The sequence below is a fragment of the Panthera tigris genome, chromosome B4 (genome assembly GCF_018350195.1).
Source record: "Panthera tigris isolate Pti1 chromosome B4, P.tigris_Pti1_mat1.1, whole genome shotgun sequence".
NCBI classification, from domain to species: Eukaryota; Metazoa; Chordata; class Mammalia; order Carnivora; family Felidae; genus Panthera; species Panthera tigris.
In genome coordinates, this window is record NC_056666.1 from 6,885,609 (window position 1) to 6,908,373 (window position 22,765).

General features: G+C 47.0%; 1 protein-coding gene across 1 annotated transcript in view; it reads left to right on the top strand.

The window, feature by feature from the left end:
- ITIH2 (inter-alpha-trypsin inhibitor heavy chain 2) overlaps positions 1–22,516 on the top strand; it is a 47,944-nt gene extending 25,428 nt beyond the window's left edge. The window contains exons 10-23 of the mRNA XM_007081192.3: positions 334–462; positions 1,849–1,965; positions 3,938–4,106; positions 4,686–4,811; positions 6,553–6,734; positions 7,825–8,010; positions 8,390–8,529; positions 10,500–10,669; positions 12,807–12,944; positions 17,492–17,605; positions 17,941–18,139; positions 18,907–19,079; positions 20,438–20,549; positions 22,241–22,516. Coding sequence (XP_007081254.2) covers positions 334–462; positions 1,849–1,965; positions 3,938–4,106; positions 4,686–4,811; positions 6,553–6,734; positions 7,825–8,010; positions 8,390–8,529; positions 10,500–10,669; positions 12,807–12,944; positions 17,492–17,605; positions 17,941–18,139; positions 18,907–19,079; positions 20,438–20,549; positions 22,241–22,388 — 2,103 coding nt within the window. The 3' untranslated portion in view covers positions 22,389–22,516. The remainder of the gene's footprint in view (positions 1–333; positions 463–1,848; positions 1,966–3,937; positions 4,107–4,685; positions 4,812–6,552; positions 6,735–7,824; positions 8,011–8,389; positions 8,530–10,499; positions 10,670–12,806; positions 12,945–17,491; positions 17,606–17,940; positions 18,140–18,906; positions 19,080–20,437; positions 20,550–22,240) is intronic.
- Positions 22,517–22,765: the final 249 nt, after the last annotated feature.

Here is a 22,765-nt window from a genome sequence, read left to right on the forward strand (position 1 = left end):
TCGAAGCTGGTAGCCATCTCTCTGGTGGGGGAAGGGAGGCATTCTTTGGCTATCTTGAAAAGTCCTGAACCGGAAACCAATGTGACAATACATTTCATATTAAAAAAAAAAGAAAAGTCCTAAACCTTGGGCAACAGCGCCACAGGCTGGCAGATACTCCCTCACGTGCCTGGCACTGTCCCTTGCATTGGAAATGGGACAATCAGTGGTTCCTGGGTAGAGGATGGCCATCAGGCCTTGGGCAGTGCCTCTTTACCTGTGTGCGGCTGTCAGCCCCTCCTCTGGGAAGGGACAGGTGCAGAGGCGGGGCTCTGACATCACCATTCTTTCCAGGCACATGTTTCCTTCAAGCCCACTGTGGCGCAGCAAAGAAAATGCTTCAATTGCTCTGAGACCGTGGTAGATGGAGAGCTGGTGGTGATGTATGACGTGAACAGAGAAGAGAAAGCCGGTGAACTTGAGGTGGGTAAAAACAGTCTAGGAGAAGCACCATGCTGAGGCCAAACAACTGTTCCTTGTTGAACAGACGCCCTGGCTTCCGGGCGGCCCCTAGCGGTCAAGGCAAGTGTTGAGTTGCAGAGAATGGACCACAGTCATGTGTCTCTAAGTGTTACTAAGCATTATCTTTTCATAGGAAGACAACTAAACAGAGGGTCATTGGGTTTCATGTCCTTGTCCCAGAAAGGTTCTTCTAGGCCTTCTATGAAGTACAGTAGAAAACCACAGAATGGGAGTTTTGGATAACCTTCGAAGGCCCTTTGTAATTAAACTGTCAAAGAAAGCAGGGAGGTTGTGGGGCTGGGTGGATGGAACAACCAAGAGAAAGATCTGGGCTAATGGTGAGTTCCAGGGCCAATGTTCCTTGTGAGATTTCTAAAGTTTCCTTTCCCCTTTTGCCATGTCCTAGGTGTATGTCTGTATTTCCCTTGTGCTCAGGTAAGAGCCCCGTAGAGGGTATCCAAGAGCCTGTGCTCTCCAGGACAGGGAGGTCGAGAAGCATCCACAGTTAGCCATTGTACTGTCTTGGTAGAAGCAACCAAAGGGCAGTGGAAAGAGAACTTGGGGAGGCAGGCGTCAGAGCCTGCAGTAGAAGACAAAGACGATGATCAGGAAGGTAGCTGGAGAGGCCTTCTGATACCTTCAAGAACAATCCGAATCTAGCACCCTTGAGTGCTCGTAAAGGTCCTTCGTGATCTGTCCTGCTGATTCTCCACCCCAATTCCTTGAATTCTTAAATTCTATAGCCCTCGTGGTCCTGGACCGCTCGCAGACCCCCTAGGGTGTTATGTTTTCCTCACCCTTGTCTAGAACTTCCTCCCTATTCCTACCTGTACCCCCAAACCCTGCCCAACTCCCACACTGGCGGACCAACTCCAAACTCATCCTCAAGACCAGTGTAGATGTCAGCTTGGGAAAGACTCCCCCATCTGAGTCAGATCACATCCGCTGGGCATTCTCGGAGCCCTTTATTTTCCTCATCCTAGCACGTAGCACTCTATGTTACTGCCTCTTTACTTGTCTGCATCCTCGGCTGGCCTGTGGGCCCTGTGAGGGCAGAGCCTGTCTGCCTGCTTTACTGCTGGCTAGCAGAATGCCTGGAACACAGGCTCTCCATGAAGACTGGGTGTGCGGAGGGAGTGGAGGGAAATGCCCTGGGAGTTAAAGTACCCAGAAGGCTTGGGCCTGCATGGGAAAGGAGTGAGGGAGAGAAGGAAGGAGAAGGGAGAGACCTGGGTAGACACCAAGCCTCTGTTCTCTCCTTTACGACCAGCCTGCTTCCACACCTCTCCTCTCTTAGCCCCTGGGCCCCGTCTTCCTACACCCTAACCACCGTGTTCTGTTTTCCAGGTGTTCAATGGATATTTTGTCCACTTTTTCGCTCCTAACAACCTGGACCCAATTCCCAAAAACATCCTCTTTGTCATTGATGTTAGCGGCTCGATGTGGGGCATAAAAATGAAACAAGTGAGTATCCCCTTGTTGGCAGTGGTACATGGGGCTCCCCGCCTTCCTTGGTCCCCTCCGAACACGGCAGCCATTCAATGCACCTGTCCCATCGGACCTTGTCTTGGTCCCCTTGGGCCACTGTGACAAAACACCACAGACGCCGGTGGCTTGTAAACAACACATGTATCTCACAACTCACCGTTGGGAACATTTTCATCTCGGTTCCTTCTCGCACTGAGCACTCCTGTGCTTCCGTCTTGCTCTTCTGCATAACGTTTTACTTCAGCACCTGCCCATTATTCATGGGTCGTTATAGGCACATCTTTTCTAATCACACTGCAGTTCCTTGAGGGGGGCCATCCTGCCTTATGTCTCCCAGGCTGCAGTTCAATATGAGCTAGTCCAGCGTTAAATGGTATAGATGAGGTTCTATAGAACAAAAGAGGAAATTTGTTTAATGTTTATTTTTGAGGCAGAGAGAGAGAGAGAGAGAGAGAGCAAGCAGGGAGGGGCAGAAAGAGAGGGGGACACAGAATCCGAAGCAGGCTCCAGGCTCTGAGCTGTCAGCACAGAGCCCGACACGGGGCTCGAACCCACGGACTGTGAGATCATGACCTGAGAAGTCAGACACTTAACCAACTGAACCACCCAGGCGCCCCTTCTTTTTGTTATTTTTAAAAATTTTTTTAATGTTCATTTATTTTTGAGACAGAGAGAGACAGAGAATGAACAGGGGAGAGTAGTAGAGACAGGGAGACACAAAATCCAAAGCAGGCTCCAGGCTCTGAGCTGTCAGAGCAGAGCCCGACACGGGGTTCGAACCCATGAACCGTGAGATCTTGACCTGAGCCAAAGTCGGAGGCTCAACTGACTGAACCACCCAGGCACCCCACTTTTTGTTATTTTAAAGAGGAGTGTAGGGGCGCCTGGGTGGCTCAGTCCTTTGAGCCTCTGACTTTGGCTCAGGTCAAGATCTCACGGTTTGTGAATTCAAACCCCGTGTCGGGGGTTTGCCTGCTCACATTCTGTCTCTCTCTCTTCTCTCTCTGTCTTTCTCAAAAATAAACATTAAAAAAAAATTAAAGAAATGCGTATTAGGAATCAAGACTGCCACTTGCAGGGGATTAAAATTTTAAATAGATTTGTCACCGAAACAGCTGCCTGCATTGAGAAGAGATTGCAGAAACCCTTCAAAGGTGTGGGGAGAGGCACGCAGCTCTCGGGGGGCAGACGGCTGTAGGTGGCGGGGCCAGCCAGGGCAACAGCTCTGAGTCAGAAGTGTCCCAAGTGTCCAAAGAACAGAGAGCAGCCCGGCATAGAGGAGCAGGGAGAGGGCAAGGGAGACGAGCTTCAAGAAGGGAGGGGCAGGACAGGTCGCTTGAAGCCCATTAGGTCACCCTGAGAACCTTGGCTCTATCTTTGAGAGAAATGGAGAGTTACTGGGGGTTAAGATGAAGGAAAGGCCCCATCTGACATGTTTACAGCATATCCCTGGCCACTATGTTGACAACAGACTGGTATGGAGGTGGGGTTGGAAACAGGGAGGCCAGAAAAGCAGCAATTGCTATAACCCAGGCAAGAGATGATGGCGGTGTGGACTAGTGGATGTGGTAAGAGGCCACTGGAATCTGGAATCTATCTGGAAGGTGGAATACACAGAATTTTCTAAGCTGGGAGGTGTGAGAAGAAAAGAGGACTCCAAGATGCTCCGAGCTCTTAGCCTGAGCAGTCGGAAGGAAGGATGCAGGTTGCCATTGGTGAGTGGGAGAAGACAGGCAGAGCGAGACTTCGTGGGGGGATGCTGGGGGTTCAGTTTTGGACGTGTGAAGTTTGAGACGCCTGTTAAGCATCCGAGCAGACGTGTCAATGATGCTATTACAGCTTGAGTTGGTACTTGAAATATGACTAGGATGAATTCTTGGTCTTCCTCCTTTCTTCTTGGGCTTCAAGCTTCTGTGACGAGACCCTTCTCCGTTCTTTTCTGAAACAGACAGTGGAAGCCATGAAGACCATATTGGATGACCTGAGAGCTGAAGATAAGTTCTCCGTAGTTGACTTCAACCACAATGTTCGGACCTGGAGACACGATTTGGTCTCAGCTACTAAATCACAGACTGCAGATGCCAAGAAGTACATTGAAAAAATCCAACCCAGTGGAGGCGAGTGACTTTAACCTAGAGCCCACTAAGAAACTTTCATAGGGTTCAAAACTTCATTCACTTGGGACGCATCCTTTCCTATCACAGCGGTCTTTGCCCCGCCCACCACGGCCTGCCTTAAATGTTACACGTATTATTACAGGATGAATACTAAGTCCGTGTGAAGGTACAGGGCATACCCATCCCACACAACTTTGTAACCATTCCAGTCCTTCTCAGCAGCCTTGTTACGGTCATAGCATCAAAGGCAACTGTCCACAGACCAGTGTCCCAGCATGTCAGCAAGGGACATGTAGGTACCTTCAATTTGGTGCATAACAAAGTGACGGAGGGGTGCTTTGAAAGGACTAATTCATCTTTCCGGGAATAGTTTGCTACAAAGTGAATATTTTACTCCACTGGGGAATCTTGACCAGCCCAGGGAAACTTTGTGTCCCTTGGAAAGTAAGTGAAGGATTTGGGTGCTGACTAAATTACGTAGGAGTAGTCGCAAGACAGACGAGCCTGAACCCGGGATGTGATTGTTTTCGTGCAAGGAAAGAGTACCTAACATAACTGCACCTAATGTTACTCTAACAGGAACAAATATCAATGAAGCCTTGCTGCGGGCCATCTTTATTTTGAATGAAGCCAATAATTTGGGATTGCTGGACCCTGAATCCGTCTCTCTGATCATTTTGGTTTCTGATGGCGACCCCACAGTAGGCAAGTAGCTCGTCAATTTCCTAGTGACAGATATTTCGCTCTTGTTTCTCGGGAACGTGATTGGCTTAAAATGGGAAATCTCATGGCACTTGCCCGAGTTTCTAAACCATTCTAACGCCATGCTTTCTAAAAGGAGGCTTCTTTTGACCCTGAAGCGTTCACCCTGCTGAAATCAGTCCCAGGTATTTTCTGGTGATGCTCTTAAAGCTCAGGCTTCACCTGCACAACGTGGGGGCGCTTGAATGTGAATTGGCATAGCATGCTGTCGCATACTTAAGGTGTGTGCGATGAGTCTCTGTCCCCCGAGTCTGCAGCGCGCCTCTGGAGTCTGCAGTAACGTATGTTCTTGTTCTCCACAGTCCGCCAGTTACTCATGGCAACTGGAGAAATTGCTTCTTTCTGATACATCCTGCACATCGACATCTTTTCCACAAAATGGCCCATCATCTCCTGGCTTCTATCATGCGCTGTTGTTATCTCGATCTGCTTTAGTTGTGTCCCTGTGCTGACAAATACAACTAAGGGTGCATGCTAGATTGTGTTGCAGCCTGCCGTGTAGACAAGGCTCGTGCCTGATGCAGCTCCATGGAAGGAAGTTGAGTGGCCAGTCAGGACAATGGCAGCCAGAGTCCTAGAAAGACGGAAAGCAACCATTTTACCAATACTGAGACGAGAACGGGAGTCATTACGTAGCATTTGTCGTAGGTTCAGTATTTCCTCCTCCTCAGATCAAATTACTTTTAAAATTCAATCTGAGGGACGCCTGGCCGGCTCGGTCCGTGGAGCATGCAACTCTTGATCTCAGGGTAGTGAGTTCAAGCCCCACGTTGGGTGCAGAGATTACTTAAAAAACTAAAATCTTCAAAAAAAAAGAAAGAAAGAAAATTCAATTTGAGAATAAAATCATCTGGAAGAAAAGGAAACAGTAAAAAATTAAGTCTGTTCCTCATTTCTGTACCTTAACCATCCAGTTCCTGTCCCTGGAGAAAGCCTTTGGTTCCCAGTTTCTTGCATATCTTTCCAGAGACATTTCGTGCATATCTGTAGACTACATATACACACATACACATGTATATGTCAATATATATACACACATACATGCACGTGCATATGCAAATACATCCTACATACACCAATGTTTACATTGTTTTTTCCCCTTTAAAAATGTGTCTTTGAGATCATTCAATATAAACACATAAAAAGTTGCCTTGCTCTTTCTAATAAACTGCTTAGTATCTCACAGTTTGAATGTATCATCATCTGACTGTATCATCTTCTGACGGACCTCCTTTACTCGTGTACCTTTGTTTTTGCTTTCAATACGTTGCTATTCTATGGTTGTCCACACTTCATTTCCATTTGTGTGAGTGCAGCCGTAAGAAAACTTCCTAGAACTGAGTTGCTGGGTCAAAAGGTTAAGTGCATTTTTAATTTGACAAAAACTTGGGTCTCCCGAGTGGCTCAGTCGGTTAAGCATCTGACTTCAGCTCAGGTCATGATCTCACAGTTTGTAAGTTCGAGCCCTGGGTTGGGCTCTGTGCTGAGAGCTCAGAGCCTGGAGCCTACTTTGAATTCAGTGTCTCCCTCTTCTCCCACTCATGCTCTCTTTCTGTCTCTCAAAAAAGGATAAACTTTAAAAAAATATTTAATTTGACAGAAATTTTCTGTCTCCATGATTTTCTTTCAAAACCATTATAACGTGGCCCCCTCATTCTTTCCTTTCTGTCATCATCAACTTTAGGTGAACTGAAATTGTCAAAAATCCAGAAAAACGTGAAGCAGAACATACGAGACAATATCTCCTTGTTCAGTTTGGGGATAGGATTTGATGTTGACTATGATTTTTTGAAGAGACTGTCCAATGAAAACCGTGGGATTGCTCAAAGGATCTATGGAAATCAGGACACTTCTGCCCAACTCAAAGTAACATTTTTTCTCTTTCTTTTGTCCTCCTTCACCCAAAGTCATTCAACTAGCAAGATCTGATGTCTAAAAGAAAACAGCCACATTTAAGCCCAAACTGTCATTACTTCAGCTTCGTTCAGCCGCAAGAATCGGGAAGTGTTCGATTGCTTCCTCACGCGGCCCACGCTGCACGTATATCTACACGGATAGTGAGGCGGGAGGCAGGAAGGGGCCGGCACACGCTTCCCGACTTCCTGAGCAGTTCTCCCAGGGCATTATCAATGCTTCTGGGCTCTCCAGTCCTGTTAAACAACTGTCCTTGTCTTCATGGCCATTGTTTCCCCTTTAAAGTACGTTGGCATCTCGGTGTCGACTTTTTGTGACACAACACAGATCAAACCACAGCCTGGAGGTTTCCTTAAATGTAAAGGAGATAAGTTACTTGTTTATCTCGCCTAAATGGACAAGAAAAGAGATGTCTTTACCCCACCCTCTGTCAGTACCAGGTACCATGTGGCAATGGCAGGCACCATATTTAAAGTTGGGGACAGGAGGGGCGCCTGGGTGGCTCAGTCTGTTAAGCGTCTGACTTTGGCTCAGGTTCTGATCTTATGGTTCACGAGTTCGAGCCCCACATCAGGCTCTGGGCTGTCAGCTCAGAGCCTGGAGCCCATGTCCAATTCTGTGTCTCCCTCTCTCTCTGCCCCTTCCCTGCTTGCACTCTGTCTCAAAAATAAATAGATGTTAAAAAAATTTTTTTTTTTAATTGAAAGTTGGGGACAGGAAAGGCATAAGGGGCAATTTGGGAATATCAACCCAGCTGACTTTTCTTATTATAAGTATTTATGAGCTTTTTATCCTGGTTATAAAAGGGGGAAAAATGCTGGGCTGTTAAGTCAAGGGTAATGGTCTTAACAATTTTTTGCTTTCTCCATATCAATTCATCTGATAATTGTGAGTTTTCCTTGTCCTGTGGCTTTCCACAGAAATCCTGTGAGAGTAAATTAAGAGACACCAACTAAGTATTTTGGGGAATCGCAGAGAAAAGTGCTTTAGACCTATGAAGTGGTGTGAAAATAACGATTTCCTTGTTCTGCATGAATTGTAGAAATTCTACAACCAGGTCTCCACCCCATTGCTCCGGAACGTCCAGTTCAACTACCCCCACACGTCAGTTTCGGATGTCACTCAGAACAGTTTCCACAACTATTTCGGAGGCTCAGAGATTGTGGTGGCAGGAAAATTTGACCCTGAAAAAGCCGAGCAGTTACAAAGCATCATAACGGCAACCGCGGTACTTCTGTTTATCTGCTTATTTCTAAAAATACTAATCGGTGCCCTCGATACAGTCCATCTTGTATATTAATAGGCTGGTATTTTGCATTCCAAGAATCTGGAATAAAAGCAATGATAATAACTGCAAGGGAAGGCGTGTGAATATCTATGCCATTGTCCCCAAACCGTTCTGCAAGTCCTTACCTTTTCATCCCAAAGCCAATCCCAAACCTTGGATGTATGCACGTACTTCCGCTTTTGCATTCTTCCGAATTATTCTGCATTCCCCTTGAAGTTACATCGTGCCCTGATTCATGCACAGTAGGTACGAAAAATGCAGACTGATTAACTATAGCCCCGTCCCCGGATGTTTTTCAACTGTGTCTTCCATCATCCAGGCTAACACGGAGTTAGTCTTGGAAACTCTGGCCGAAATGGACGACCTGGAGGAATTTCTATCAAAAGACAAACACGCAGATCCCGATTTCACCAAGAAGCTGTGGGCCTATCTGACGATCAACCAACTTCTGGCTGAGCGGTAAGAGGAAAAGTGTGTACGTAACAGGGGTTCGCAGAAGTGAGACGTTTGCCTTGAATGTTTGGAGTGTCATACAAAAAGGATTTGGGACCCAGAAAGGCAGCAAGTTAATTCAGGATTTGCATTGTCAATTTTCACTGCTCTCCGAGCACTTTAGGTAAAGCTGAGTTCACTCTTTCAGTCTTTTGTATTGAGGTATAACATACATAAAGCGTGTGAGGTGCATGAATTTTAAGACTACAGTTTGATAAATTCTTGTGTGTATCACGCACATAATCACCACCCAGATCATTGGAGAACGCTTCTATCCTCAGTGAAGGGTCCCCGTTCTCCTTCCCACCGAACACCCACCCCACCTGCAGTGGATATCACTGTCACCATCAATTAGTTTCCTGTGACGAAATTTCATATTATGGCACAATCTGTATTCGTCCATTTCTGGCTTCTTTCGTCCAACATGATATCTGTGAGATCCATCCGGGTTGCTGGGAGTATCGGTAGCTCATTTGCATTCACTTTTGAAAACCGTTTGTTGCCCAAAGAGAAATTTACGGGGCTCCTGGCTGGCTCAGTCAGAAGAGCATGCGACTCTCGATCTCAGGGTTGTGAGTTCGAGCCCCACATTGGGTATAGAGATTACAGAAGTAAATGAAGCTTAAAAAAATTATAAAAAGAAACAAAGAGAAATTTATGAGTATCGTATCACATAAGGATGGGGGATGTAATGTTTATGCATTTCATCTCTGCTTCTTAGCTGACCTGCACTTAAACTCTGCAATATAAAAACTACACTTCTTTTATTTTTAATTTTTTTAATGCTTATTTATTTTTGAGAGAGAGAGAGGTGGGGAGAGACACAGAGTCCGAGCAGGAGAGGAGCAGAGAGGGAGGGAGGCACAGAATCCGAAGCAGGCTCCAGGCTCCGAGCTGTCAGCACAGAGCTGATGTGGGGCTCGAACCCACCAATCGTGAGATCATGACCTGAGCCGAAGTCGGACGCTTACCTGACTGAGCCTCCCAGGTGCCCGTAAAAACGACACTTTTCAGTAATGTTTAGTTCTTTGACCACATGCATCAGAATGACATGCAGGTGCTGAGTAGGAGAATTATGATTCCTGAGACCAATTCCACATATTAGATCAGATTCCCAGGAAGCTGGAACACAGTCATCTGAATTAGGTTGGGAAGAAATGAAACACAGTTGTATGACTGTATTCGCAGAGAAAATCTGTGATGTCCATAGGATTGCAAAACAGACATGGGGTTTGAAGTGAGCAAGAAATATCCCTGCCCCTTCCCAGAAGCATCCTGGGTGCATTCACAGCAAAACTACAGATACGCAGCAAATGCTGAAGTGAAACATTGATTTAAAAAACAAAAAACAATAAAAAACAATCCCTGTAAAACAGATCAGCAGTTTGCCAGGGATTGGGGGAGCAGGAAGGATGACCAGACAGAACGCAGGAGATTCTTAGGGCATTGAAAGTGTTCTGTGTGATACTACATTGGTGAATACATGTCGTTATACGTGCGTCCAAGCCAATAGAATGTCCACCACCAAGAATGCACCGTAATGTAAACCGTGGACTTTGGGCGATGACGATGTGTCCATGTCGGTTCATCAGTTGTAACAAATAAGCCGCTCTGGTGGGGGATGTTGATAGTGGGGGACGCTGTGGTCTGCGGGCACAGGGAGAGTATGGGAAGTCTCTTTACTTTGCCTTGATTTTGTTGTGAACCCCAAACTGCTCTGAAAAATAAAGTCTACTAAGAAAAAAAGCAAGTCCTTAGGACGGCATGGCTAAATACAATACTAGCTTCATGGAGCCAGTTAGTCCTATTTGACCTTGTGGTCCGAGGGTCCTGGTCGAGCCCAGAAGTGGGGGAGGGTCAGGGCGGGCAGGGGGTGGGGGGGGTGGAATCTTAACTCAGCCTTCATGTTCTCAAATGGGGCTATTTCCTAAATACAGAAGCCTGGCTCCCACAGCCGCTGCCAAAAGGAAAATCACAAAAACAATCCTGCAGATGTCTCTGGAACATCACATGGTGACCCCGCTCACCGCCATGGTGATTGAGAACGAGGCAGGGGATGAGCGTATGCTGGCGGACTCCCCCCCGCAAGATCATTCCTGCTGCTCAGGTCGGTGTTGCCCTCGATGGGGGTGGACAAACGGGACGGGCCGGCTTCCTCACCCTGAATCGGGCTTCTCCGGCCTCTGCCCATCTCCCCCTGTGGCCCACCTCTGGCTCCCAGGCCTGTGTCGCCGTGTGTCCGAGCTCTTCTGTCCGTTTCCTTGGGGATAGCTTATCGCTTTGGCCCTCGAATATTTTTGTTCCCTTAGCTCCCAGAGGAACGTTGAAGACCCCCGTGCCCCTGCACGCACGGTTTAAATGAACACGGCGCCGTTTTCCGCCGTGCTTAAATGGTTGCAGTGAGTTTAATTTGGGGCACACTGTAAATATCAGACTTGTCAAATAAAACTGTTGCATCACAGTTGTAGGTATTTCCAGTGAATTGCAATAACTAACTTCGTGCTCTCCATCATCCATTAAAAACATACATGAACGGGGCGCCTGGGTGGCTCAGTCGGTTAAGCATCCGACTCGTGATTTCGGCCCAGGTCATGATCTCATGGTTCAGGAGTTCGAGCCCTGCGTCGGTCTCCGTGCTGACAGCAAGGAGCCTGCTTGGGCCTCCCTCTCTCTCTCTCTCTCTCTCTCTCTCTCTCTCTCACACACACACACACACACACACACACACACACAAATCAATCAATAAATAATACATGAACAAATTCTATTTTAATTATTGGGAAGTCCACATTGTTCTTTTTTTCTACTTGAACTTGTATTTCCATTCTACGTTCCTGGTAGAATTATGTCTCAGTGTAACATATTGTTATGCCAGAAAGTTTTTACTGATCCTTCTGCTCTGCTGCGAGAAAAAGTGTTTACAGATTTACATTTTTTTCAATTGCTTGTGAAACTATAAGATTCTGAGTGTTCACGGTTTTCTTCTAGATTGAGCTTTATGACAGCTACTACAAGTAGAAAACTGGTCAAAACAATATGTCTATATTATGAAGTTTGATATCCATTAGTCAAATTTTATTAGAAATCATCTCCTCATGAGGAAAAAAAAATGTGGCTGTTTTTTCAAGTATCTATGGATAAACACTATTAATAGATTGAAAGAGATCAGATTCAGAGTCGGTTCAACTTTAAAAAAATTTTTTGGGAGTGCCTGCCTAGCTGAGTCGGTGGAGCATGGGATTCTTGGTTTTTGGGGTTGTGAGTTTGAGCCCCATGTTGAGTGTAGAGATTACTTAAAAATGAAATCTTTAAAAAGCATTTGTATAGGCCTAAGTCCTGATAAGTCTTATGGAGATAGGTAAGTAGATAGGAATGGAATGAACTTGGTCACAGCGATTGTCACACCAGCTTTATCACAGTGGTCCAGAGTTCAAGGAACGCTTACTTCTTTTTTTTTTTAAGTTTATGTATTTAATTTGAAAGGAGAGAGAGCAAGAGTTGGGGAGGGGCAGAGAGAGAGAATCCCAAGTGGCCTCCGTGCTCTCCGCGCAGAGCCCGACGTGGGGCTAGAACTCACGAACTGTGAGATCGTGACCTGAGCCGAAATCGGGAGTCAGACGCTTAACTGACTGAGCCACCCAGCCGTCCTGGAACTCTTACTTCTGACAACCCCGTTACAAGAGCCTGGGGCCCCACAGCTAAATTTATCTAGGGGGAAGCTCGCCCTAGACACATGGGCATTTGTAAGTGATTCTGTATCACCTAGATAAAATGCTTAGGCGGACTGCCATTTGTCTCTCAAAGACAGGAGGACTGCCTGTATATCAGAGAGCAAAATGAATCTTTGGTAACCAGTAGGGGAAACTAGTTGGTGGAGAAACCGAATTGTTTAGACTGCCGTTTGGTGAAGAGACAGATCCAGGCCGAGGCCGACCGTCACTCTGAACTTCACCAGGGGCTGGCCCGGACGTCATCCCCCTGACCTATGCTGAAGACGCGGGGCCCTTCTCCAGACTCTCTGGGGCAGTTCCCACAGCCCCAGGTTCTGCAGAGAACCCTATAGCAGGCCCACACGCATAAAGACAGGAGGAGCTGGAAACGAGAAAATTCTGGGATCACATTAACGGGAGAAAAGCTTAGCCGAGAATCTCTGGGGTCTACATAAAACAGATTCTTGAAGTCGTAAGGAATCTCTATGGAAAAGTAAGCCCGAGAAACTAACGCATCCGGGTTGTTCTACGCAGGTGCCCTGTATTACGGCAGCAAGGTCGCTCCGAGTTCAGTCCCATCTTGGGTCAACCCTTCCCCAACGCCAGTGATCCCGATGCCTGTGCTGGGGGCTCAGGTCCTCGAGGCAACTCCTCCTCCACATGTGATGAGAGGTAAGAGACGGTCAACCCTGCTTCCACGTCCTGGCTCCCGGTGGGATCCCAGCCCCGTGGAGCATCCTTAACACAGCTAGGCTGTCGACTACACGTGAAACCGTCGTCAAGGGCTAGCCAGAAAACAAATGTTATTATTAAATATTAGAAGCTATACATTTTACAATAAAAAATACTTTAATGGGGGCACCTGGATGGCTCAGTCGGTTAAGCGTCCAACTTTGGCTCAGGTCACGATCTCGCGGTTCACGAGTTCGAGCCCTGCGTGGGGCTCGGAGCCTGGAGCCTGCCTCGGATTCTGGGTCTCCCTCTCTCTCTCTGCTCCTAACCCTCACCCTAACCTAGCTTGCACTCTGTCTCTCTCTCTCTCTCTCAAAAATAAGTGAGCATTTTTTTTTAAAACTTAAAAAAAAAAAACCACTTTAATGTTGTTTCCTGCACAGCCACATGCTATTTTGTGGGGTTATCTGTTTGTTTGTTTTCAATAGTGCATTTGAAAAATCCTCGTTTAGCTCAGTCCTAAAAACCCTTTCCACAAATGATTTCCCTGGGAGGTACGGGTGACAGGTGGGATCATCCAAGGGAAGACTGCTTCCTTGTGCGACAGTTCTGGCAGCTGCTTCCTTGTACAGATTGCTGTCTCTCCTCATCGTCAACCTCCCCAGTATCCTTTCCCAACCAGTGAGAGAGAGGCAGGAGCTTCTGGGGGCCAGGGGAGGAGAGTGTCTCCTCTCCCCTTCCTGGTCCGGTATGGCCACCTTTCCTGGAGCGAGATGACAGCCGTCTAGCGATTAGCGGGCCCCGCGTCGAAAGCCTGTGTGAGCTCTTTCCTTTCTTTCTTATTAGAAAGGAGCACATTTCACCATTCAGGGGGAGTGAGCGCGTCCCTCTCCCTGTTGGAAGTATGAGCTCGATTCGGGTTGTTTGAAATTTCAGCAACTCCTGATGTTTCCAGAAGCGTGCAGCTTTTCGGGACTGCCGGGCACGCAGACTTTTCCAGCAAGAACATTTCTGACCATCAGAACCAATTTCTCCAGACTGTATACCCGCCATCCACCAAGCACTGCATTATATAACAGAGAAAACGTAGTGAGGACTTCAAATCGACTTGAAATTTTTTTTAAACGTTTATTCATTTAAAAAAAATTTTTTTTAACGTTTATTTATTTTTGACAGGGAGAGAGACAGAGCTTGAGCAGGGATGGGGCAGGGAGAGAGGGAGACACAGAATCGGAAGCAGGGTCCAGGCTCTGAGCTGTTAGCACAGAGCCCCACGCAGGGCTCGAACCCACGAGCCGGGAGATCATGACCTGAGCCGAAGTCGGACGCTTAACCGACTGAGCCACCCAGGCGCCTCTCAAATCAATTTTTAAAGCGAGCGCAGCTCTCCCCTCTGGCTTGTCTCTAAAATTGTTACTTGTGGGCCAGGAGGGATTTGCTTCTTCAGCCTTCCATGGGTGGCAATGCTTCGTAGAGCGGCCCCTCCGCTCTCCCACCTGAGCGCGTCCAGCGACGGAGCTTAATGAAGGACCCCGCATTGGACTTCCAGCCAGTGGTGGCACGCCGTACTCGCGGGCAGGGCATCCACGTGGGGACGGGGCTGGGTGGCTCTCAGAGCAAGGGACAAGGGCACTGACAGGGGCGTGAGCCTCTTCCACTGCTGCTTCGCAAAACAAAGCTTCTGTCGAAACGTGTAGAGGTAAAGCTAACTTAGTTTTCAACGTCCGTTCCAGTTAGCATGCAGGGCTCCCTCTGAGTTCACGGCCTGCTGGATGAGGCAGGAAAGGGGACCGGGTCTGCGGTCAAACTCTGCCCACGGGACCGTGCGCCAGACTCTGAAACCTCTCTGGGTCTCCGTGAGCCCGCCTGTAAAATGGGGATGAGGAGAAAACTACACGGTGGTTACTATGGACTCGGTCCCTGGTTCCCAGCAGAAGTTCGTAAACCCTAGGTCGTCAGGACTCTGTGAACTCAGTCGTGGGAGTCCTGGGACCAGCCTAAATATGACGCCTCGTGTCTGCCGTCTAGATTCTATCAACTCAGGATGGCGGCTCTGATGCGCGGTCATTACCAGAAGGTCTGATTAGCGGGATTCGTGGGCTTTGGCAAAACCAATCATTATCTTCAACCAAAGCAATTCCCTTCAGAAGACATTTCAAAACACCGGGTTTGTGTAAAGGAAGAGGCTCTCGTGATAAAATGATTTTTGCTTAATTGAAGAAGGGGAGTCGAGAGCCTTTGTTCTGTGTTTTAATGATGCCCTCGAGTGCCCCGCTCAGCACCAAATCGATTAACCAAGTATTTATTGATCACGGAGCAGGAGCCTGGTGGGGGGTGCAAAGCCATACAAGACTGTATTCGTGTCCTGGATTGGTTTCTCTTCCATTTCATGTCCCAAGTCACACACTTGAGAACGAACGAGCGTATCCGAGCGCGTGGGAGAACGGGCTTGCCCTTTGGTCCTCGCTCTGCCACTTACTGACTCTGTAATGTGACCTCGGGGCAGCTCGCCTGTCCCCTGCAAGGCCACAGGGAAAATCAGTTGAGTTAATGTTTTGCAAAGGACTTCGCGATCGCGTCCGGAAAACAGCAACCCCTCGGTGGATGGGAGGCCGCCGTTCCAGTTTTATTCTGGAAAACTCAACCAGTGCAGTTCCTACGGCTCACCCCGTTACCAGATACTGTGGACGCTACCACGCACCCCCGGACTCCCCCTCCCGTGCGGGTCCCATTTCCCATCGGAGTTGGCGAATTTACCATCCCTCGCCCGGCCCGCTGCCGCATTGGCTGCCAACTGACTTTCCTTTGTCTGCTTCTCAATACTTAATTTATATACTGTGACGTGTTATATCCCTAAACTCAAATCTTTGCCACATTGACTCTCAAAAGCTTCGAACGGCTCCCCAACTTACAGGTCCGTTCTTCCGTGTGGTGCTCCGCCGTCTCTGTGACCCCCATTTCCGGTCTCATCTTCTTCTGCATTTTCAAGAACCCATCCCTGTAGTCACTTGTACACAAATCAACTGTTATACCTCCCGGCTGGGCCTCATTCTGTGCACTCAGAACAAAATCTGTCTCCTGTGTCTTTTTTCCTTCCCCTCCTCTCCCATCTTCAAGGCTTGGTGCGAACTCCTTCGCAAGGCCCTTGGGGTCCGTCTAGCCAGGTGGGGTTCAACTAGCCAGGCGGGGTTTGTCACCCTTTCATCTTTACCCCCAGACCATTGGCCTTGTGACATTTTCGTGCCTTTTATTTTATTCTCTCTTACCTCAGTGGTTGTGTCTGTCTCCGTGAAAGAAAACCCGTTAAAGAAAAAAATTATTCGTGACCTTTGTTAGAGTGCGCATGGTCAGGAGGACTTTATTCAGGGGCGGGGGGCTGTCGTGATGGGTGCGAGGAGCCCCGCAACGGGGTCTAGTTAGGCGGGAAAGATTGGGCTCAGCTCCAAGTACGGCATGGGAAAGTGGGAGTTTGTAGACAAAAACAGGGTGGGGGCGGCGGGTGGAAAATCACCAAGAGGAAACATCAGGAGTAAAGGGGATTCCGACCAAACCAGCCAAATAGGAATCTTGTGGAAGGCGGCCAGGTGATCAGACATCACCTGGAGGATGGTGGGGGATGAGAAACCTGGTTAGATATCAAGGGTGATCATTATGGAGGACGGGGATTCTAGCTAAACTAAGGTAGTAAGATTCCTGCTAAAAAACGACAATGCAGAGACAGACACGTATGTGAGTCCAAAAGTTGAGGCGTCGTTGAAAGAGTCGGGGGGAGCCTAAGTGGAGTTTGGTCAATGAGAGAATCCTGGCGACTCCTGCATGAAGTTGTGCCTTTCTTGAAGGTATTATAGACAAGACCATGACTTATTTATAGCTACACCAAACACTGCCTAATTCAGTGCTTTGGTCATAGTTTGCTTTTTTTTTTTTTCTCACCAAATATTTGTTGAATGATTAAACAAACAAACAAATAAGAAAGATTGGCCAGAATAAGTTGTCCAGTAACAAGGGACTTCTTTCTTCAGGGTAGCATCATGCTTCATTGCTCTTAGAATTGATTAATATCAATCTGTATGCCGACAAATAATACTGTCTCCTTTCTTTTTATGTACTGCATATGGTTACTTAAAACAACACTCACTGTGTGTATGTACACATACAGAGTATATATATGTATGGTGTATATGTATGTTACATATATATATACGTATACATGTATATATAGTGTGTATGTGTGTGTGTCTCATGCTTTGTGTGTTTCTTGTTCATTTCTTTTTTTTTTTTTTTTTTATCTCTGGCCTGATAGCTTCAGAACAAGTATACACCATATTTGTACAATCACTTAAAACTCTGACAGAGGCTCCATGGGGAAGGGACAACGGGTTTGGACCACTGGGCCCCCAGTGCCTAGAACAGAACCCAGCAAATAGTAGAGGCGCCGTAAATAGTTGTTCCTGTTAAATGAAAGCTGGTCAGGAATCAAGTCCTGCTCAAAGTCATCTTCCTTTCCATGATTTTGTTTGATCTCATTTTCTCTGTTTATTTTCCAGTTGAAAACGACCCACACTTCATCATTTACCTACCGAAAAATGAAAAGAATGTTTGTTTCAATATTGACTCAGAACCAGGAAAAATCCTCAACCTTGTTTCTGATCCAGAATTAGGTAAAATAAAAAGATACTACATCTGAACGAAACAATGGGATCATTACCATGCTTCACTGTCGCTACCTGGGATTTCTTTCTTTCTTAACTGAATCAAAGTCCCGTATTTTGTAAACCCTGATAATTAGAAATAAATTATAAATATATGCCTAAGTGAACTACAATTGCCAAAAACCTGAGTGTAAACTGGCAGATCTTACTGTAATATAATTAATTTAAACTGCCATAATACATGGTAATAAGGTGAGCGTTGCATAGGAAGAAATGTCAAATCCTGAAGCGAAATGGCTCACGGAGGGGGAAAAATAACCAAACAAACATGTGTTTTTCCATAGGGATTTTGGTCAATGGGCAGCTCACTGGTGCCAAGAAGCCCAAGAATGAAAAACTCAGAACCTATTTTGGAAAACTGGGGTTTTACTTCCAAAGTGAAGACATGAAAATAGAAATCAGCACCGAGACCATCACCCTGAGCCGGGGCTCCCGTACGTCCATCCTGTCCTGGTCTGACACTGCTCGCGTCATTAATCAGAGGCAAGTGTTATCACGTCCGGATTCAGGCCCGCCCTCCACACGACTACGTACATAAATCCAGAGATCCGTGATATAAACTAGAACTTAACATTGTCATTTTAAATATGAAGACGTGCGTTTCAGAAAGGATTTGTTACCTACTCCCCCGTTCCTGGCAACAGGGTCCACATCTTTTGGTCACTGCGTGTCTCAGTGCCAGCCTACGGCCAGGCATGTCGTAGGTATGCAGTAAATACGTGTTAGAAAAGTGAATGAATCCATCAAAACTCCACGGCCGACTCCGTGTCAGACTGTGCCCAGAAACACAATGATTGTATCTTAGGAGTAATATTTTCCCATTATTATCTGTTAATTGTTTTAATTTTAATTTTAGAGACAGCATGAGCAGGAGGACAGCAGAGAGAGTGAGAGAGAGAGAGAGAGAGAGAGAGAATCTTAAGCAGGCTCCACGCTCAGTGGGGAGTCCAACGCAGGGCTTGATCTCACCCCACTGGGATCATGACCTGAGCCAAAATCAAGAGTCGGATGCTCAACCAACTGAGCCTCCCAGGCACCCCCCTGCTAATTGTTTTTATACAAACATATAAATTGACAGAATTCCAGAGCCGGGAGTGAAAACAACATTCTGTGGCAAAAATGTTGTGAAGGACTTAGACCACTAGTGAGATTGTCCAGGGAGGGGTGGCCAGCTCGTGTCCGGGGTGGGAGGAATGGCGTCCTGAACAGTTGTTCTAGAAATGTTGACTCCATTTTGGCTTTCACACCAGGGTGCTTGTCTCTGTGAAGAAAGAGCAAACTGTGACCATCACCCTGAATAAAGACATGTCCTTCTCTGTTTTACTCCATCGGGTTTGGAAGAAGCATCCGATCAACGTAGACTTTCTGGGGATCTACATTCCCCCCACAAACAAGTTTTCACCTAAAGCACACGGACTAATAGGTATGGTGTCCATCGACCATCAGGCAAAGTGGGGGGCCCCCTCTTGGTCTCGAGCAACTTTGGAGGTTAGAACTCGGACAATGACAGGTGTGGACTCAAAAGACGGGTTGGAGCCATACTCTGTGCCCAGGGCTTGATTTGTAGAGGTGACTGAGCGAGGACGCAAAGGGGCCAATGCCATCGATGGAAACGTTTACCATCGCTCACGGTCTCCCCCTGGAAACGAGAGGCAGGGCTCGCCTCGCAGGGCCGCAGAGGAAGGCCAAGTTTTCATCAGGGAGCTAACGCGCAGGGCAAGGCCAGAGCCTCTATGGTGTTTCTGTGCAAAGATAAGACAGAGGAGGGGAGTTCTGGGTTGGCTAGCTTGAGTAATGTAGGTGGGCTTTGGGGTCCAGGGTGGTCTCTACTTACCTGGCACCTGGGCCTGGAATGATTCCATCTGGGCTGTGCAGGCCAGCTAGCGGAGGTCTAGCTCTGGGTGGTTAGCTTGCACACGGCAGGCATGCTCCTGTCTGAGTCCTTTGCGGTCTTTCAGAATTGGGTAGGGAGGGGGCGGTCTCTCCCAGCCAGTCAGGGTTTTAAGATGTCAAATCATAATATACAGAAAGTAACAAACACGATTAATACAACCCTACGTTGCAGGGTAGGGTGAGTGGGTTTGCTACAGCCAAGACCATTTGCTGGTGCGGGTAATCCCAGACGCGGGATTTCATCATCACTAACTGGGAAAGTTAGAGAAATGTTTTCAATTTTTAAATTCTACATTGAAGATTTTTTTTTTTTGTAACTGAAGAGAGGTGAACTTTTTTTTTTAATGTCTTTTTATTTTGAGAGAGAGAGAGAGCACGTGTGTGAGTTGGGGAGGGACAGAGACAGAGGGAGAGAGAGAATCGCAAGCAGGCCCGTGTTATCAGCGCAAAGCCTGATGCAGGGCTTGATCTTACAAACCATGAGATCATGACATGAGCTGAAATCAGTTGGCTTAACCGAACTGAGCCACCCAGGCACCCCAACTTTCTAAGGAACAGTTCGGTTGAAGCATGTGACTATGACATCACAAACCTTGTTTCTACGATCTGAGCTGTGCTCACAGGTGTTCACCCGCACCCCTAGCCACAGGGCGTTCCACTCCACTTCTCGTCCAGTGGGTCAGCCTCGTGTGTGGGGTGAGCAGCCTGCTTTGCTCTTGGGAAGGACCCATCCCTGCCATCGCTCTGCCTTTTCCCTCTCAGTATGTCTTTTGGTCCCAGAAATTCTAGAGGGAGACCAAAGTGCAGTTTGGATCCAATGATGATGAGGCTGTTGTTTTTGTTTGCCCGTGGGTTCCACGTAAATCAGTCTGGACTTTGTGTCACTAGGCCAGTTCATGCATGAGCCAAAGATCCGGATCTTCAATGAGCGACCAGGGAAGGACCCCGAGAAGCCAGAGGCGAGCATGGAAGTGAAGGGACACAGGTTGATTGTCACCAGGTAGGCCTCGGATGCATATAGCAGCGACCCAGAGCGCTCCTACCGGGGTTAGAACAGAAATGAGCGAAGCAAGAAAAGCTATTTCAAGCATTACTTATGTCCGACGAAACAGTTCATCAGGGAGAAACACACATGACATCTGTATAAGGCCACTGCAGGGACGCCAGCCTAACTGCAAATAGGGACCAGGTAGATAAGGAGGTGCCATAAAATGCCAAGACAAATGAAGCCATTGGTCTCATCCTCTGCATTACAAGCCCTATGGTCACCAGTTGGCTTACTGAAAAAGCTGATCAAAGAAGGAAATCATAAAAATGCCTGTGAACCACAGTGCTAGAGAATATATATATTTTTTATTTTTCTTTTCTTTTTTTTTTTTTTTTGAGATACAGAGAGAACCTGAGTAGGGGAGAGGGACGGAGGGAGAGAGAAAATCTTAAGCAGACTCCATGCTCTGTGCAGAGCTCAATGCAGGGCTCGATCCCACGACCCTGGGATCATGACCTGAGCCAAAACCAAGAGTCAGACGCTCAACCAACTGAGCCTCCCAGGAGTCCCTGAATGTATAATTTTATGTAAAACTGCAGCCTTCTTCTTGAGTATGAATCTACCAAATGCATTTTTGTGTAGCTTTTCTGACACAAACCATCTCCGCATGCTTTGTTCAAAGTGAGGATTCTATACTTGGAAAGCATCGTGTTTACATTCTTCTCAATCTTTTAAATTTCTCCCAGTCCTTTACAGCAGTCTCCCCTGTGCCTGTCTGATATCATTTTAAAGCAGGTTTTTTTGTGGCTTTTTTTTAATTATTTTTTTTACAAAGCAATCAACGTTGCTTTATAAGAAATGACTTTCTTTGCCCGCAAATGTCCTTGGCTTCCACTTCAGTAAGTGATGACACTGCAGTAATAATTAAGCCATACATACCACCACAAAAATAGATTTTTGAAGTAAAACGACAAGCTCTTGGTGAGGTTCAGATCACTGGAGACCAGTGAGTGACCCGTGGGCGTCGGTGAGCATGTTTGATAAGGAAATGGCGAGCACAGTAATAAGAGTAAAATAAGTTATCTAGGTTGGTAAACGCACACCTGCTATACTCTAATGACAAAGGTAACTGTCGGGCCTCCAGTTCATCTGTTGGAAGCACCTCGAAATACATAACTGAGACTGAGTTGACGGGGGCTTCGGGGTGGACGGGGTCGTGCGCTTTCATCCGTATTTTAAAGCTCACCAGTGACAATAGGCCACACAGCTTTTTAAATCATCGGCTTCTTTGTCCTGTAAGTGGGAGCATGGATTTCTCAGAAACAGCTGGCATCACCCTTAGATAGAACACTCACCCTCACAGTGAAGATTCATTCAGCAGGGGACGTGTGAGGTGAGCCCACAGCGGCTCAGCATTTGGTTCCCGCTTTCTTTCCACTGGGACGTTAACTTGCACTCTTTCCCGTGCTGGAAAAGTCTACATATTGGTCAGTCTCCAAAGGGTTATTTGAATTATCTAAGGATGCAGTGCTTATTCTCTGTCCTTCCAACACCAAGCTCAAGAGAATGTTCTGTACAGCTTGGGGAGTGGGCGTGAGCGTGGGCGTGAGCAGATACGGCACCAGGAGGGGCATGATGAACAGCAAAGATCTGCAGATACGCAAGCTGGCCAAGTCTAACCATACTCACCATTTTCCCCGCAGAGGCCTACAGAAGGACTATCGAACAGATCGAGTGTTCGGAACAGAGGTTTCCTGTTGGTTTGTGCATAACAGCGGGAAAGGTTTCATCGACGGACATTACAAGGATTACTTTGTGCCTCAGCTTTATAGCTTTCTCCAAAGGCCTTAAAGATGTGTGGCTTTGGAAATGATACGTATATACGGCCCTTCCCTGCCCCCTTTCCAGTAACCAGATGTCATGGTGGTTTAGAAAACCTGTTAATACAGCCGAGGAAAATAAATACTTTGCAAAGAAGATTCAGGATTTTGTCGAGTTTTCAGATGTTAAGACGCGTTAATCAGGGTCATGCAAAGGAAAAGCTGCTTTGGCCACTCCCGCTGGCATCCAGACGGAGCCCTCAACTTGGCATTTGCTGTGATGATTTCATTATTCTCGAGGGTCTGGTCTTCAGCCCTGTAGGCTGAGTATATTTTCATGCTATCAGGTACGTGGGATGTTCAATTATGAGAAGGTTATTTGGCGAACGTCAAGTAAGAACAGGGTAA